Source organism: Haemaphysalis longicornis, unplaced genomic scaffold (assembly GCF_048455015.1).
Source record: "Haemaphysalis longicornis isolate Haplotype H1 unplaced genomic scaffold, Haemaphysalis longicornis Haplotype H1 scaffold_1, whole genome shotgun sequence".
Taxonomy (NCBI): domain Eukaryota; kingdom Metazoa; phylum Arthropoda; class Arachnida; order Ixodida; family Ixodidae; genus Haemaphysalis; species Haemaphysalis longicornis.
The window spans coordinates 156,388,146-156,405,738 of record NW_027526203.1 but is presented as its reverse complement, the minus strand read 5'-3'; the positions used below and the strand labels follow the sequence as shown (position 1 = coordinate 156,405,738).

Here is a 17,593-nt window from a genome sequence, read left to right as displayed (position 1 = left end):
CAGGGCAGGAGACATCGTATTACTCGAGGATCCTCTCAAGCCTCGCCAAAACGGGAGACTGGCGGGCATCACAGATGTTAATCGTATTAATTGAGGATCCTCTCAAGCCTCGTGAAACCAGGAGACTGGGGCGCATCACAAATGTTCACGTCGGACGCGACGGAAAGATTAGAGCCTTCTCAGTCAGACCCGCTGATGTATCCAATTTACGGCGTTGCATTCCGATGCTGTACGCTTAGAAATGCTGTCTGTGGCAAACTCATAATTCTCGCCCTGTCAATTTCGTGGGAGGCAGGTTATTGTAACTTGGGGAATCATCATCAGCAGCCTACAGAGCCAACACACGCTTCACTTGGGCTCGCTAAAACGTCTATTTGGTGTGGACCACGTCCTCTCTGGCTGACGAAATCACCACCAACGCCTTCGTAACGTCACGCGCTTCACGTCAAGCCCACCCGCTACGTCAGCGGGACGGTGGTACGTAGATTACAGCCACATAAAGCCCACCCCGCCGGAACCCACGCTAAGCCTAGCGTTCCTAGTTCTAGCTAAGCCAACGCCGTCAGGGCTTCGGCCCGGCTCCAACTCCATCGCCATGGCATCGACGCCAGACCCCAACGCTACCATGGACTTCGATCCCAACAGCGGCAGAGCCATCCCAGCTCCCGGACCATGGCAGCAAATACTACGAGACCGCCACGCCCGCAAGCAACCGCCAACAAAGCCGGCAGCCGCACGTCGGACACCCGCGCGTACCGTCCCACGACCACAGCTCCCGGACTCCGACTACAAGATAATCTACAGACCGCAAGCCGGTTTTCGCGTAGCTTCGTGGAGCGATCGCCAAGTTTCCCAGGGCATCCAGCAGGCAAGCAACATACCCGAAGCTGCATTCTACGCTCGTGTCACTATCCAAACCCAAGCTGCCCAAAACCTAATCATTGCGAGCACCCCCGACGAAGCCTCCGCCCTTGCACTGAACGAGATTACCTCTATACAACTTGGGGCAACAACACAAGAAGTACTGCCGTACCTGAAACCACTACCCGGCACGTCTCGAGGGGTAATAACGGGGCTCGATCCCAACACCACCAACGAGCAGCTCCCCTACATCCTATCAGCAAATGGCCCACGTATACTCCACGCCCGAATGCTCGGAACATCCACGTCAGCTCTAGTCACATTTGAGGGCGTTCACGTCCCATTCTACACCAAGGCGTATGGCCTATTAACCCGTTGTCGCCCTTACCGCCAGACCATACAGTGCTGTACACTCTGCGGTGAACTTGGACACCGACGAGATGTCTGCCCCAATCCCGACGTCGCCATCTGCCAGCGATGCCACGCGCCTGACCCCCAGCCAGACCATGACTGCAAACCCATGTGTCAGCTCTGCGGACTAGATCACCTCACGGCCAGCAGAGAGTGCAAAAAGAAACTGCGACCGCCGCCACCCACCGCCCAACTACGGCACAAATTCCCCAACCAGAACAGCCATCGACCTGCACCTACTTACGATGCCAGCCAGCACCAAGGGCAGACTGCCAACCAAACGAACACCACTCCCCAAGTAAGCTGGTCGGCCATTGTTGCACCACCACTCACTGCTCGTGCATCTTTTCCCCCCCTCCCCACACCCGCTGTGCCTGCCGCACCCATTATTACACCACCCCCCGACACCCTTATCAAGACGCTTCAAGCAGAAAATGCACTGCTGAAACATCAGCTCGAACAGACAGCACAACGCACCGCAACCCTTGAAAATCGCATCGAGCAGGTCCTAGCTCAAATGCAACAAATCACTCGGCAGCAATCACTAAGCACCCCAACTCCCTCAGCCGACACAAACCCAGAAACAGGATCCATGACCTCAGGCGCCTCAGTCGCCAGCAGAAGCTTAGAGCCCTTGTCCGCCATCCCCCACGCTGCTACACCCGCATCAGTCGATCTCAGCCACTTAGAGCGCCTCATACGCGGCATTGGCGAACGCCTCGACGAACGCCTTAATAACCTGGATCACAGGCTACACTTGCTGGAGGAAACTAAGAAGGCCAAAAAAGCACGCAAGAAGCCCATGAGGCGGCATTTACCCCACGAACTGGGCGACACATCATCGACCCTCCAATCCGACCATGACATGTAACAGAAAAGGCAACCCCCCATCCACGCTCACCCTGTGGCAATGGAACTGTCGGTCCTACCGCAACAAGCAGTCTACACTTACCCACTACACGCAACAGCACAAACCCGACGTCATCGCATTGCAAGAAACAGATTCTGACACTGTTACTCTGCGCGGCTACAACACACATGTCACCGGCCTTGGCTCACGCACCGCTATCCTGGTACAGTCAACCCAAACGGCCCAATCTCACACTTTGCCAACTGAGGTCGACTATGCATTTGTAGAAATTATTCCACGCAAGAAAAGTCAAGCAAGTCTATTTGTACTTAACGTATACAGCCCCCCAAACAAACCCCTTACCGGCATCGACAAACTCTTTAAAACCGTCCGGCAGCGCACGCGCGGACAAAAATTAATCGTCCTTGGCGACTTCAATGCCCAACATACGGCGTGGGAATACCTAAAAGATACCAAGAAAGGCAAAACGCTATATGATGCAACACTTCAGAACCTTCTGCATCTGTGCAACACTCCAGATCTCCCGACAAGAATTGGCAACAGCATCTCCCGAGACACCACCCCTGACCTCACCTTCACATATAATATCAAGAGCGCCACGTGGACGCGACTTGACGAAACACTCGGAAGCGATCACCATATTATAAAACTGGAAGTTGCGTACGCAAGACCCGCTAATCAACGCATCGGCACCGCCAGACACACTAATTGGAAAGACTTTTGAGACGACACCCCTGCGGACTCCATCACTAATCTAGATGACTGGGTCCAACTGTTACTTGACACGGACAAGAAGCACACAAAAGAAATTGCTCTAACCGAAGAAATCCCAGCCACTGACGCACACCTGCTCCATCTTTGGGATGCCCGACAAGGCCTGCTTCGAAGGTGGAAAAGGAACAGAACAAATAAGAAACTTCACATCCGCATCGCTCAAATCACAGCAGAGGCAGATGCGTACGCTAAACAACTTAGCCAACAAAAGTGGGCTGAGTTCTGCAACCAACTTCAAGGCACGCTCGGCACCCGCCGCACCTGGCACTTACTCCGATCTTTATTAGGCAGCAAGGAATCCAAATCCACCACCCAACACCATCTGAAGCGCCTGATACATAATTACCAGGGTACAGAATCCGATTTATTGCGAGAGCTTCAGCAACCGCTTCAAGCACCCATTTCCACTACTACTCTGACACTTCCGTCATACACGGGAAAACCCAATCCAGACATGGACGCACCTTTTACTATGGCGGAAATCGAAGCAGCCGTTCACCATCTAACCCGCAACACAGCCCCAGGAAAAGACCGGATTCCTAACAAGCTCCTCCGCAACCTTGATTACGTTGCCCTTGAAAAGCTTTTGGACTTTATCAACTCCCATTGGCAGGCTGGAACCCTCCCCCCACAGTGGAAGCACGCCGAAATCACCCTCATACCCAAGCCCAACAAACCACTCATTACAAAGAACCTCCGCCCCATCTCTCTCACTTCATGTGTCGGAAAACTGTTTGAGCACATGGTGCACAACAGACTATCACCCCACATCGAAGAGAACGGGTACTTCCCACATACAATGTACGGCTTCCGCCCCCACTTATCGGCCCAGGACATCCTACTTCAAATTAAAGACGACGTTCTAGACACCCTGAACAATCAGAGCAAAAAATCAATCCTAGCCCTAGATATCAAAGGGGCATTTGATAACGTAACGCATCATGCTATCTTGCAAGGTCTTGCCTCTACCAACTGCGGCGAACGTACATTTTCCTACATCGCTTGCTTTCTGACCAACCGCACGGCAACGATAGGCATTGGGAATCTCCGTTCTGACCCATTTGCAATGGCGCCCAAGGGAACCCCACAAGGGTCCGTCGTTTCACCATTGCTATTCAACTTAGCTATGAAAGATTTGCCGCCGCTCCTCGCAGCAATCCCCAATTTACGTCATGCACTTTACGCTGACGACCTCACCTTGTGGGTCCCCACCGGCTGCACCGGCGCCCAACAAGACGCACTTCAGGAAGCAATACACGTCACTCAAACATACCTCCGAGCTCGTGGACTGGAATGCGCCCCAGAGAAGTCCGCCCTCCTCACGCTCTGTGCCCGCACTTACAAAAAACGAACGGACCCAATCCCCGATCCGGAATTAACGATCAACAACCTCGCAGTACCCACAGTTCCCCACCTTCGCATACTAGGTCTCAACATACCCAAAAATGGAAGCGGCTCTCAAACCTTACCTGCATTAAAACGCACCCTCACACAACTAACGCACCTCGTACGACGCATCGCCCACCGCCGCTACGGCCTTCAGGAGAAGGACACTCTGAGAATAACTCAAGCAATACTGATCAGTCATCTGAATTACGGCACACCATACCTGGCTCTCAAATCCGTCGAAAAAGAAAAACTCAATACTTTTATTCGCCAAGCCTACAAACTCGCCCTTGGCCTACCCCCCTCAACATCCACGCGCAAGTTGCTCCAACTAGGGGTACACAACACTTTGGAAGAATTACACGAGGCTCATCGCTGTTCCCAAATCACCCGTCTCAAGCTGACACCTGCCGGAAGAGACACCCTTACACGCCTTGGATACCCGGTACCGCCCAAAGAAGACCAGCCCCAACGTGCCCCCCTCCACATCCGTGAACACATTCGTGTAGCTCCCGTGCCGGGAAATATGCACCCCCTTTACAACAAAGCACGCCGCAAAGCACGGGTCGATGCAGTTACGAAGAAGCACGCCGGGAACCCTACGACACGCTACACGGACGCTGCACGCTATACCCGCAAACCCGCTTACGCAGTCACGGTTATAGACCACCAGGGAACCGAGGTCACAGCCGCCACAATATCCACCACCTCTACAAACGCCGCTGAGGAAATCGCCATCGCCCTAGCAGCCACAACACATAGCGAATACGTTACAGTCATTACGGACTCGCAAGTAGCATGCCGCAACTACCAGCTCGGCCGCATATCACCCTTCGCCCTCAAGATCCTGAATGCCATCCCGCAGCTACCCGACATTCATATCGTTTGGGCCCCTGGACACGAGTCTCTCGACGGAAATGAGGCGGCACACGCCGCTGCCCGCGTACACACCCTCCGGGCCATTTCTGAAGAGAGCCAAGACACGGTGAAGGCCCCCCACACACTGAATGGCTACGCGGACATTCTCGCTCACTTCAGACACGAGCGCCAGCAGTTCCCTCCACCCAACTCCCACCTTTCCAGAGCCGAAGCGACCACACTCCGCCGGCTACAGACCAACTCCTACCCGCACTGCACCCTCCTCCACCATATCTACCCCACCCGGTATTATAGTACCTGCAACTTGTGCCCCCAACCAGGCACCCTGTAAGATCTGGTCTGGGAGTGCCAACAATCCCCATCCCTCACACCCAACCCCCGTCCCACGTACGAGCAGTGGGTGGACCGGCTGTCCAGCTCGGACCTCTCGACCCAGCGCATGCTGATAGAGAGGGCACGAGCAGCCAGCAAGGACCAGGGCATCCCGGACTAGCGGACGCCCCCCACCGGTGATGCTCTCACCATCCTGCACCATTAAGCTCCAAATAAAGATGTTTATCCTCTCTCTCTATTGTAACTTCACAGGAAAAAGAAGTGACACCGAAAGGTGGCGCTGGGGCTGCCCTGCATGCTTGGGGAATGGGCACGGCTCGTGCCATTGATCTTAACCGTCTTCATGTTCGGTCATGGACGCGGACTGTCAGTTGTTTCCGAGAGGCTCAATAAAGGCGCCTTTTGAGTCAATTTTGAGTACTCAGCACGAGTGAGTGCTGCGTTCAGTTTTAGTTCTGAAGCCGAGTGAGTTCTGAGTCTGTTGTGAGTGTTGCGTCCGAGTAAGTTATGAGTCCATTTTGGGTTCTGAGCCAGAGAGAGGTTTGAGTCCACTGGGGCCCGAGTGATTTGTGAGTCCATTTGGATTTTATAACCCGTGTGAATTCTGAGCCTGAGCGATATCTGAGTTTCCGCTAGCTGTGAGGTTGAGTTTCAGTGGCCGTAGAGGAGTTGCCCAGCAATGAGTCGGAGTTTGAGTGAGTGCTGATCCCAAGAATGAATTTGTGAGTGAGTGTGAGTGACCTGGTCCAACTTTTCCGAAGTATGGTAAACAAATACACTCAGTATTTAGAAGAAATGGTCACAGACCACCTCAGCCAAAAATTACTGCTCAATGAACAACAGATAACTTAAAAACTTGCTCAAAAGAAATTTCTCTCTTTTCCGGTATTGGCGTTCTTCGAGCGCTGGAATTGCGTCATTACAGCGGTGTAGCGGCTATTGGACGGCTTCCTTTCCGTTGCAGCAATAAATACATTTGATAGCTACTTTTTAAAAATGTCGCAAATTCAAAGCAGAAACGCAAAGCGCATCTGCGGCGACGAGCACATCACACAGTGCACCGTCGGGCTGGGGAAAACTAATGTTCGCAGTGCTTCCAAACGTGACAGAAAAAGTGAAAGAGTTTATCAGCACTGTTTCAGAGTCACTTTAACAGCAGCTGCAGCAAATTTACGAAGAATTTGCCGCGCCGCATATTCCAAATTTCTTTACGCACGAATTTGGTAATTACGGTCAAAAATGGTTTGGTCTGATGTCATCCGTCCGCAAAATAATGGTTGGCGACGTGCGACGCAGTGTTTCTTAAAAATACTCTTTATAAAAAATATTTTCTTAATGTATTGAAGTACATCACGACGGTGCAGCCAATCACGCAATGAGCGTAACCTTATGGCATTACTCACACCGGTAATCTTGTGCAGGAACAGCTGAGAAGTGCCTCTCTATTGGGGTGCCGTTTGTGGGGTTTTTCAAAGCCAGCCGAGTATGTTATACAAGGAGAAGATAAAAAGCAATGACGATAACTACACTGCCTAATGCGAAATTCGTGCGCTGCGTGAACTGCAGTTTTCCCGGTCACGGCACATATCTGCCCGGTCTCAAGAAGGCGTCGCGTCATCGCGAACGCACAGCGGCGCGCGCTCCTCTGCCGTTATCTCGCAGCGCATCGCCGCGGCTGAGTATGTTGTTGCAAATTGTACTTGAACCTCACGCGCAAATGGTACTTGACTCGGATGAGCAGCCAACGGAGCAGCCAACGGAGCAGCTTGTGAGGAAACTGCGAGAGAGAGGGCGCTCACGGACGGCGACGCATGGCGAAAGTGTGAGCGGAGTCAGTGAGAGAGATGCCGTAGCCGCGTGTGCCGCCCTGCCCCTCCCATTTTCGCCAGGGGCTCCTCCTCGTGTTCTTTCTGCCTTCACTGTCTCGTTCGCTCACTCGGTTACGCGAATATCGATGGACGCTGCCGCCTCCTCCGCAGTCACACCCAGGTACCGGCCGCCAAAGGGCTGTGCCCTAAAACAGGGTGACCACAGAACTGGGGCCATTAAATGTTCCGAAATGTCATGTTTGCGAATGCATGCTTAGCTATTTTGTCAGTCGGAAGCACAGAACCCAACTGGGAGCATAAGAGAAAACACTTCCGGTCTACATGTAAAATTCAAGGGGAATTCATACAGTCGAAGGATAGGGCGCAAGCTATGTAAATTTTCGTTATTACGAACTATTTTTACTACTGCAGTGCTCTACAAAGCACCGCATACCGCTTGTGGGTGAAGCTCCTCTCCCATTGTTACCCTTCAAAACTGCACATACTCTCTTCCATTCTTCCTATTCCGCTTCATGGTCCTCTCGGTGGAGGGCGTGAAACTGGATTATTGGGCTGACGGATTAGCGATAAGCTCATGTGATAATTAGTTCTGGTCAACTTGCAGTCATGTATTAAAGTGAAGCTTTAGTGTCGTCATGATGGTGTCTGTAACGCGAAAAGCCGATTTAAAAAAAAACTTCGTGGCCGGACACGAACCTGAGTCCCTCTCGACATAAAGCCGGCGTCTATCTTACGGCTCCATTTCGACATGGTCGAAGTGTTTCGGAAAACTTAGACGACAACCAAAGAACCCGTCACGAGAAAGCCTGCGTTCAACTATCGTTGTCGTTTGACGGAGGGGTGCAGGAGTTTGTTTGGAGATCGAGGATAACTGTACGCTTGTCAGGGGAGAAAACTCCAAAGTCCGTGTACACTTTTTGCTCCGACGTGTGCCTGAGCACCCTCAAAGCGCCATTCATTTCTGCGTTCCGTTTGAGCCAACGAATCATAATCTGATAATAAATGTATAGACGGTACAGATGCGAGTCGCCTGGGTGAGACATTGAGAAAAACGTGAGTAGAAAACACGTGGATGTGCAGCGTCGGTATGCAGGGATTTCATATTTTTTCACAGGTTTCCTGGCTATTCCTGGTGGTGTGGAGGGATTTGCGTTTGCGAGTTCGACGCTGGAAGCTCAATCCTTGGAGTACCCGGATTTCCAGCTGGTCTTTGCTTCATTGTCCTTGTCCGAGGAAACCGGAGAGCAATACATGCTCAACATGGGCCTCAGCAAGGATGTACGTTTTGCGACAATTTATATTATTTCTGGTTAGAATTTCAACAACACAGAAATAAATTGCTGGAGTGGAGGGTTTGACTTAAACCCGTCTGGTCGGGAGACATGATGCAATAAAAAAGAGACATTGAGCAAAAGAGACTGTTAAAAATGTTGTTTTTAAAGTTTTCAACAGTTTCTTTTAATCGGTGTTACCCTTTTTATTGCAGAAATATCGGCTGCAGCGTGTATACCGATGTCTACAAAAAACCTTCCCCCGCCTGAGGGACTCTGCTGGCTGACTGACTTATTCATCAACGCCAAAAAAAAGTGCAGGACTTAACATTGAAGTTTTGGGAATGCGTTCATGTAATTGGACTTGAGGCCCGCAAGGGTACAGTTTTGGAAATAACACCCTAGATGAAGTAAAGGTCTCTAAATTGTGTTTTCCCAAATTTCAATTTACTCTACAGACGCATTGAAATATGAAACCAGAGTTTGGTTGACATATAACACTACAGATATGTAAAATGTAGCTACAGGGTTTCGTGCTAACCAATGATATAAATGACATTGAAGACAAAACTCAACCATGTGTATCCTGAAAGAACAACTCTAATGTAACGGATTCTACTCCATTCGAGCTATGAATTACGTTTTTCAACGAAAAAGGCAATTTTGAAGTTTTATTGAAACCATAAAATACAGGTTGCACTAAACCTGAGTTTTCAGTGTGTTAACTGCATGTTGCTAAAACTGAGTTTTCAGTGCATTAAGTGCATGTTAGTATTCAATTCATGTGCTCAAACACAAATAGCCGCAAAAATACAGTCGCAGAGTCAAGTTCCTTGACGGTAGCTTCCGTCATCGGAAGCCCTCCTCCACTGGTTTGCCCTCCGCATCGCTCTTCATGTCGCAATACACCCCGAGTGGACGAGCCTTTGCTCCTCCGCAATGCGTCATCACCAGTTGAAAGTGTGATATCCCCGTCATCGCTGGTCTTTGGGGAAATGACGTGGATGAGTGACTGGAGAGCTGCGCACGTGCGGCGTGTTCTATAGGATGGATGGAAGCCTAAAATTGCTGAGCGTTTTGTAGAATCCATCGCATGTAGCCTAGACACCGTAACTTATCCGCGAAGACGGCATCACCGACTGGGTTGGCTTCGCTGCGCAGCTAAGCCAGAGTTTTGCCTCCCTTATGATAAGACAACCAGAGGGCCGCGTGCATCATGCTAATGAGATTTATCGAGGGTATTCTGGAATACGACCATGCTGGAATATTTCTCAATCTTTGGGAGTGAGTGAATTATCATGAAGATGCGCAGTGCGAGTTGGGATATGCGGCCACAAAGGAGATGACGGAAGGGGATATGAGAGTCTAGGAAGCTGAGGCTGTCGTCCTGTGAGCCATTTGGGATGTAATCTTTGGAGCTCTGTAACAGTTCGAGTTAGGGCAGAGTGTGTCGGACTTGGTGTGGAATTGGGTGCGTAGGGCGTTGCCTCTTGCGGGGCTTGGCGGTACTTGTAGATTGGATGCTTGCTTCGAGTAATCGGAGACATTATGAATGTGGTCATATTTGGTGGAGGGGTCATTCTTGATTTGGTCAGTATAACACAAACGATGCGCACATCTTGTGGAGGAGTGATGCGAAGCGGATATGTCCAGTTCTCCTCGAGACTCTTCGAAGCACCCATGGCCTAACGTGCGAGTACCGATTTCCCAGAGGTGGCCTAACTTTGCCCTCACTGTGACGCAAATATTTCAGCAAGCCAGTATGGAGGAGTAGCGACAAGTGGCTCAACGACACGCCCGCGGCTGAAGCGCTTGCTAAGACGCAAGTAACTCCCCGATTCTCTCTTCTTACTCAGTATAACACAAACGATGCGCACATCTTGTGGAGGAGTGATGCGAAGCGGAGTGATGAGAAAATTACGAGCGCAGCTTGTTGAAGTAAAGTCTCACTGCGAGTCCCCTTCTGGCCCTAAAGGAACAGTTGTGTCCCCGGCATTGATGCCGACTTTTGTAGAAGCAGTCCGTGGGAGTTGTGCCACGCACGCAAATCCTGCTCGCTCCGAAGCAACGCAGCGGACCCCAGCTGGTGCCTGTGCCCTTCAACAATCGAATGCTGTCGGCCCAAACGCTCACCTGGCATTTTACAGCAACCCAAACCATGTTCTTCTGCTGTCTCCCGTTGTGCCATCTGCTAACCCGGGGCCAGACACAATCACATTACTTAAATCTACCTTCGGTAGTGACCCCTCCGGTATCGGAGTAAAGCAAGTGAAGCTTATTCCGTCTCGCTCGGGCCTCACCGTCGTCTCTGCCGACCGAAAGTCTATCGACAACCTCGAGAAGGCCATTGCTTCGAACGTGCAAATTAAAACTGCTCTCAAGGTTTCCCGTCCCCCTCGCCGTCTTCCGCAATTCAAAATTTCCGGTGTGGACCCTAGCATTCTCCCTGGAATCCTGCGTGCAAATATCAATGCGCGCAACAACATTGCCATTCCCTAAGACGGCTTCCGTCATCGGACACATTTCAGAGACCGCGCGGGAAACAATGGGCACATCATCGAGGTATCACCTGCGGTGCATGGATTACTTAAAAATCGTGACCGACTCCTCATAGGCTGGACCTCTTGCCCCATCAAAGAAAACTTCTACGTCGCGGCGTGCCAGAAGTGCTGTTCTTATAGCCATGTGTCCACCCGCTGTCCAAACGATCGCATCACCTGCCCATATTGTGCAGAGGAGCTCTCAGCAGCTGCCTGCAATCTTGAAAACAAGAATAACGTGGTGTGCAGGGAGTGTCGTGCGGCAGGGAAAGAAAGATTTGCTCATACTTTTAATGCACCATGCTGCAAAGTCTTGTCTGCGCGCATCGCCCGTCTTCGAGCGAAGACAATCTACGAGGAAATTACGCCGGTTTCTCCACTGTCTGCTTAGGTTTTCCGGAAAAATGGCATCGCTCAAGTTTTTACAGGCTAATCTGGATCACACGCGCGCAGCGACAGCACATGTCGTCTCATATATTGAAGCCCAAAAAATTGACTTTGCAGTTGTTTGTGACCCGTATGTTCGAGGAAAACTAGTCCCGGAGATTCCTCCCCGGTGGTTTAAATTCCACCATGGTCAAACCCCGCGGTGCATGGTTGTTTCTCCTAACCCATCTTTGGACATCTTCCCTGTTCATGTGTAATCATTCATCATCGCCCTTGTGTTGAGTGCGCCGGACATTTCTATACTTTTGATAGGAGTATACGCCGCTCCATCAGTGGCTCTGGATTATATCCTCACGTTATTAACGTCAATATTAGACAGTCAAAATTATGAAAATGCGGTCATTGCGGGCGATTGTAATGCGAGAAACTCGTTGTGGGGTGGTGATGTGGTGAACACACGGGGGCAGGAGTTGGCGCAGTTCATTAGCTCGCGGCAGCTGCGGATACTGAATTACCCGAATTCTCTGTCTACGTTTGTCATCGACTACACAGAAACATGGATTGACGTCACGTTGACTGCTGGACCAGTCTGGTCTTCTGGAGTTTTCTGGACAGTTCGGGACACCCCGACCCTGTCGGATCACCGTTTCATCGTGTTTGCTTTAGAAGACGTTCCAATTGAGCGAAAGAAGCGGTTAACCAAAGCTTCCGAATCTCGTCTAGTCGAGGAATTGCTACAGGATCCCTGGTTCCACACTGTATCTTCTACTGGTATGGCATCTCCGGAGAGTCGGATGGCATCGTCAATGTGTTTTATGCGAAAGTCGACTGCCTGAGGAAGCGATTTGAGCGGCTGCCAAAACGTCACAGGGGAAATGCTTGGTGGACCGATGAATTGGCTCGGGAACGCTCGTCTGTGAGAGCAATGCGTCGGAGGTACCAGATGTGTCGTGATCCCCTCCTCCGTGCTGCTCTCAGATTTTGGTAATACAAGGTACTCGCTGAGTACAAAAGGCACATCGAGGTAGCAAAAGATGAAGCCGTCAGGAGAAGGTGCACTGCAGCCTCCCGTAGGAATTTATTTGGAATTCCCTTCAAAATTGCTTTTCAAAAGTTTTCGCCACCTTCCGTTCTGCCCCCGCTTCACTCATCTGACATCTCATCTACTTCCTCCACTTTACAATAGGCAGCGTTACTGCTAAGAACTCTTCTGCCAACTGATGATTCTGAAGGCGATACCCTTGCCCATCGGGCTATGAGGACGCTGATACGCCGGACAGCATACGCGCAAACAACTACGGATTACGAATTCACTATGAACGAACTCCAACTGGCTGCTAGGAATTTAAATTTGAATTCCGCGCCTGGACCTGATGGTATTACGACCAGTATGTTGGCCCTTCTTGTTGGGCATGCTTCCCCGTTTTTGCTGTCCGTGCTTACTGCGTGCCTATCCCTCGGCCATTTCCCGTCGGTCTGGAAAGAAGCGAGGGTTATTTTTCTTCTGAAACCGAACCGCCGCCGCATGACCCCTTGACCCCTCTTCATACCGCACCATTTGCATTTCATCTCTACTCGGTAAGTTACTGGAACGCATGCTGAACGGTCGACTTTACTTCTTCCTGCACACGTCCAGCCTACTGCACGAAAATCAGTATGGATTCACTCAGGGGCAGAGTGCAACATCGGCACTGCACAACCTGCGCTTGCATCTCCAGGCTTGCCCTGAAGAGGGATCGTTGGCTCTGCTCATTTCATTGGACTTTAAAGGAGCGTTTGACTCAATTTGGCACCCTTTCTTGCTTTACTTCCTGCGAGCCCACCGCTGCCCTTTTAACATTTACCGCTTGCTTGAATCCTTCTTAGATGGAAGGTCGGTGCACTACAGAAGTCATGTGGGGAGTGTGCGTGTCCAGACAACCATGGGCAGCCCCCAGGGCTCACCTTTGAGCCCGCTATTGTGGAACATCGCGATTCATGACCTACTGTGCCTTCCTGTACCACCTAATGTGCATATTCAGGCCTACGCTGACGACACAGTAGTCGTAATCAAGGGAGGTATTTTCATGAGTGAAACTTAAGCGCAAAAGTTTTTCACAGGGACGAGAAAGGGAACAACACAGGCGCTTACTATCAACTGAAAGTTTTAATGAAAACGGATACACATTTATACGACCCCCAGACCGAACAACCCTGCACGTGTGCCCTTCGCACATGCGTACGGCCGTACAAGAGAACCGCCCCATTGCCTTCTGGTTCCTCTTGTCCTTTCCCTCATCCTCTACCACCTCTCCTTGAGAAGTTGCACTTCTTTATCTAAAATACTCAGCGACGGGTGACTTATACAATCGGGACCCTTACAATGGGGCGGTTCTCTTGTACGGCCGTACGCATGTGCGAAGGGCACACGTGCTGGGTTGTTCGGTCTGGGGGTGGTATAAAGGTGTATTCGTTTTCATTAAAACTTTCAGTTGATAGTAAGCGCCTGTGTCGTTCCCTTTCTCGTCCCTGTGAAAAACGTTTGCGCTTAAGTTTCACTCATGGAAATTGCGAACCAACTAGCTCGTCTCTCCATTTTGCTTCAGCAAGGGAGGTACACGGCGGGCGCTTGAGAATCTCGCCAACGAGACTCTAGAGAAAATATTAAAATGGACAGGTGTTGCGAAGTTAAAATTGAACCCCACCAAGTGTACATGTCTGCTGGTATCGAGAGGACAGAGAGGTGCACAGCGGAAGCCGAACATTAAGCTGTGCGGCACGACTTTGCGGCAAGTCACTGAGATGAAGCTCTTGGGTGTGGTGTTCGATAGCCACTTCACCTTTGTTGCCCACACGAATCATTTGCGGAACCGCATTGAGAAGATGTCCGCCGCCCTCATCGGTTTTGCGCGTCTTCATTCCTTTCTGGACCGCAGTCACCTTCGCCTTCTTTACCACAGAGCAATTCTGCCGACTGTAACTTATGCTGCGGCGGCATGGTGGGGCGATCATCAGCACCATTTGTTAAATGCTAAAATTCACTCCTTGATGCGTTCGTCACTGTTTGTGGTCACCGGAGCTTACACCACAACTAGAACCGCGGCGCTGGAAGTATTGGCAAACTCCCTTCCGCTGTCGATCGTCTTGGACATCGAGACAGGTCTTTTCGACTTGTTTCACCGGCGGCAGTCCACTGAGCTGCATGGAACACGCATTTTCCCGGGCGAGGTGGAACATCCTCCTCTCTGGACCTGCTGTCATCCCGCTCTACGCTTGGCGATTCCACACCGCAGGATAGACTGCCGTACAGCTGAGAAGATAAAGTTGAGCCCTGGTTTACATGCGTACACAGACGGTTCTTTTACCACGACATCTGCCGGTGCAGCGTTCGTTGTGCTCAGCTCGTCTGATGAGGTTTTGGCGACGCAAAGGTTTCGAATTTTGCCACCGATCAGCTCTTATGGCGCAGAAGCTATTGCCTTACACCGTTTGTTCCTCTACCTCAACATCAACAAGCCCTCCTGTCCCGTTTTCATTTATTCTGACTGTCTGTCTTTTCTTTTGGCTTTAGGAGATCCTTTCAACCCCTCAGAAACTGTTCACGAAATTCAAGTAAACTATCAATCACTGGCTTCTTCCGTTCCAGTCTCCCTCTTCCACGTTCCCAGCCACTCCGGTGTGTGGGGCAACGAGCTCGCCGATCTCGTCGCTACAAGTGCGGCAACTAGGGGTGCGGAAGTGGAGGGGCGTACTTCGAAGCGAATTGTAAGAGCACGGCTCTTGAAGGTAGGTCGGCTGGAGTGGCAACGCAGGTGGAGCTCCGACAACACAGACACTGAGTTGTTTCGATGGGTACCAAGTGTTCTGGCCATACCGCCATTCTTTCCTCCGCCCCGCGAAGACTCGCCCAACTTTTAACCGGACATGGACGGTTTCCCCCCATTATTTCCACCGGGTTGATCTGCTGCATAACAATACGTGCTTCTGCGGACTCAGTGCTCCTTCCATCAGCCACTATCTCCTGGATTGTGCAAAAACAGTTCCCTTTGTGTCCAGATTAAGTCGCCTCGTTCGCCTCCCCCTGGAACCTCCTTATTTGTGTCAGGCACTGGACAACGCTGAAGCGGTGAAAATTTTAATAGGACTGGTGGAGTTTGTCGGTAACAGCATGCCGGACATTTCGCGACAGTGAATTTGGCATCTAGTAGCCGATACCTGTTGGCTCTGCACATGACATCTGCCTTCCTCTACGACCTTTTGGGCGACGCCTGAAGGTAAAGTCATGTGAAGAAGACGGAACTGAAGTTCTACAGCTTCTGGGACTTTCGTGGACTCAACTGTGTCTGTACAGTCATCCGCTGCGTAATTCTTCCGGATGCTGCTCCTTTGTGCTCTGCTCCTGCTGCCGTGTGTTCAAACAGTGCGTGCCGTTCGCGATTTGACAGTGGTGTTCCCGTGCATTCGGGTGCGCATGGCAGGATTGGTGACCCGCTCGTGTCCTAGTGGCATGTCGTAAGATTTTAGGGTGGTGTACGCTCACGTTTCGTACGCGTGTGGACGGGCCAGTGGACATGCGTGGCCGTGCGGGTACGAACTGGCCGAACTGCTATGAACTGGCCGACAGTGTACCAATATGGGGGTGTATTTAATTTTGCATTCTACAAATTGGCTTTTACTACAAAAAGTATGTTTGGGTTATAACCCCTGTTCATTTATTTTTGATGGGCTGCAAACCTGCCATAGCGTTGCTGGAGCGGGTGTTGTTCCCCAGGTTATTTTTTTTTATTTTTGGGAGGGGGGAACATGGAAAAAGAATTGGAAGAATTGGTAATTTGCTGTAAGGTTTGGCTGGGTGATAGAGGAGGTATTTCTGTGTAGAACGCGTCTACTGGTTGCAGTTCGTGTTAGTCATTCGAGCCGGCATGTTGTAATTGCTTCAGTGAGCTTATTCCAGGTACTGCGAACCCTTAATTCGGGTACGCGTAGTGTGGCAGGGTGAGTGTGGAGGCCTACGACAACCTTGACGACTCACTAAATTACTGTGTCGGTTCTGGAGCGTTCATAAGATTGGATTGAGAGGTGGACGTTGACCTGCAGAATTTAGCAGACTGGGAGTGCTTCCACCGTTTCTAGACTGTCTTTTTTATTGAGCCCTCTGAGTATGCTCCTGATTCTGCAAATGTAGGGAGTTTGGAGATCGTGGGGTTGAGTTGCTTGATAGCGCGTGCCCCGGCCCTGTCAACGAGCAGTATCAGACCAGGGACGCATAAAGATATTACTTTAGGTACAACAACTTGAATGTTGAAGACGGGTCTAGCGTGGTCATGGGTGATGGCTTGTAATAATTTGTGCGCAATGTAAATAAGGCGAGGTTTTTAGTGGGCACGTAATGTCTTGGGAGTGTAGGTAGCTCGGGGCTGTGGTGGATAGCTTTTTAAGGAAAGTCATGTTGGTTTTCTTGGGAGCCAGGCAAATGCAGGAACGTCAGGTCGGCCGCGTATGGTGCATTGTTTATATTAGCTATGGCGGCGAGCTCACTGGAGAGGTACCATAGGGCAGAAGTAAGAGAAAGCATTCAATGAATGCACTTGAAGCATGCCAGCACCGCCTTCATATTAGCAAGGAGGGTACGCCCCTGTGAAGGAGGTCAAGGTCTGGAAGGATTGATGCGGTGCTTTTTGGTGTCTAGTTAGCTACAGCTAAACGGACTCCGTATTTCGATGGGTAGATTGAAACAATGTATTCATGACGACATTTCCCAGTAATTGTGCCCTTTTATATCGTGGAATGTCATTGGCGAGAAAATGTTGAGAATTTCGACCAAAACTAATTGTAGACCTGCCCTTTTAAGACTGAGTTGCAGATATAACAGTGCAGCTATTATTGGCAAAACAAAAGACCAGCCTCCGAAACAGCCCGCCACGTCTGGCTGATTAAATATTACTAGGCGATAATAAACATACTTTATAATCTTAACGGGGCCACGATGACAAAACGTAACTTTGTTTTATTCGAAATATTTTGTGTTTTATAGTGCCCCCAGCGCTTTCACAGAAGCCAACGATGCGTTAT

The 17,593-nt window shown here is 50.6% G+C and overlaps 1 protein-coding gene across 1 annotated transcript in view; it reads left to right on the top strand.

Annotated features, from left to right (window-relative positions):
- The window catches only part of LOC144155341 (L-sorbose 1-dehydrogenase-like), an 85,432-nt gene that overhangs the window by 38,358 nt on the left and 29,481 nt on the right, over positions 1 to 17,593 (top strand). The window contains exon 5 of the mRNA XM_077686710.1: positions 8,459 to 8,622. Within this exon, the coding sequence (XP_077542836.1) occupies positions 8,459 to 8,622 (164 nt within the window). The remainder of the gene's footprint in view (positions 1 to 8,458; positions 8,623 to 17,593) is intronic.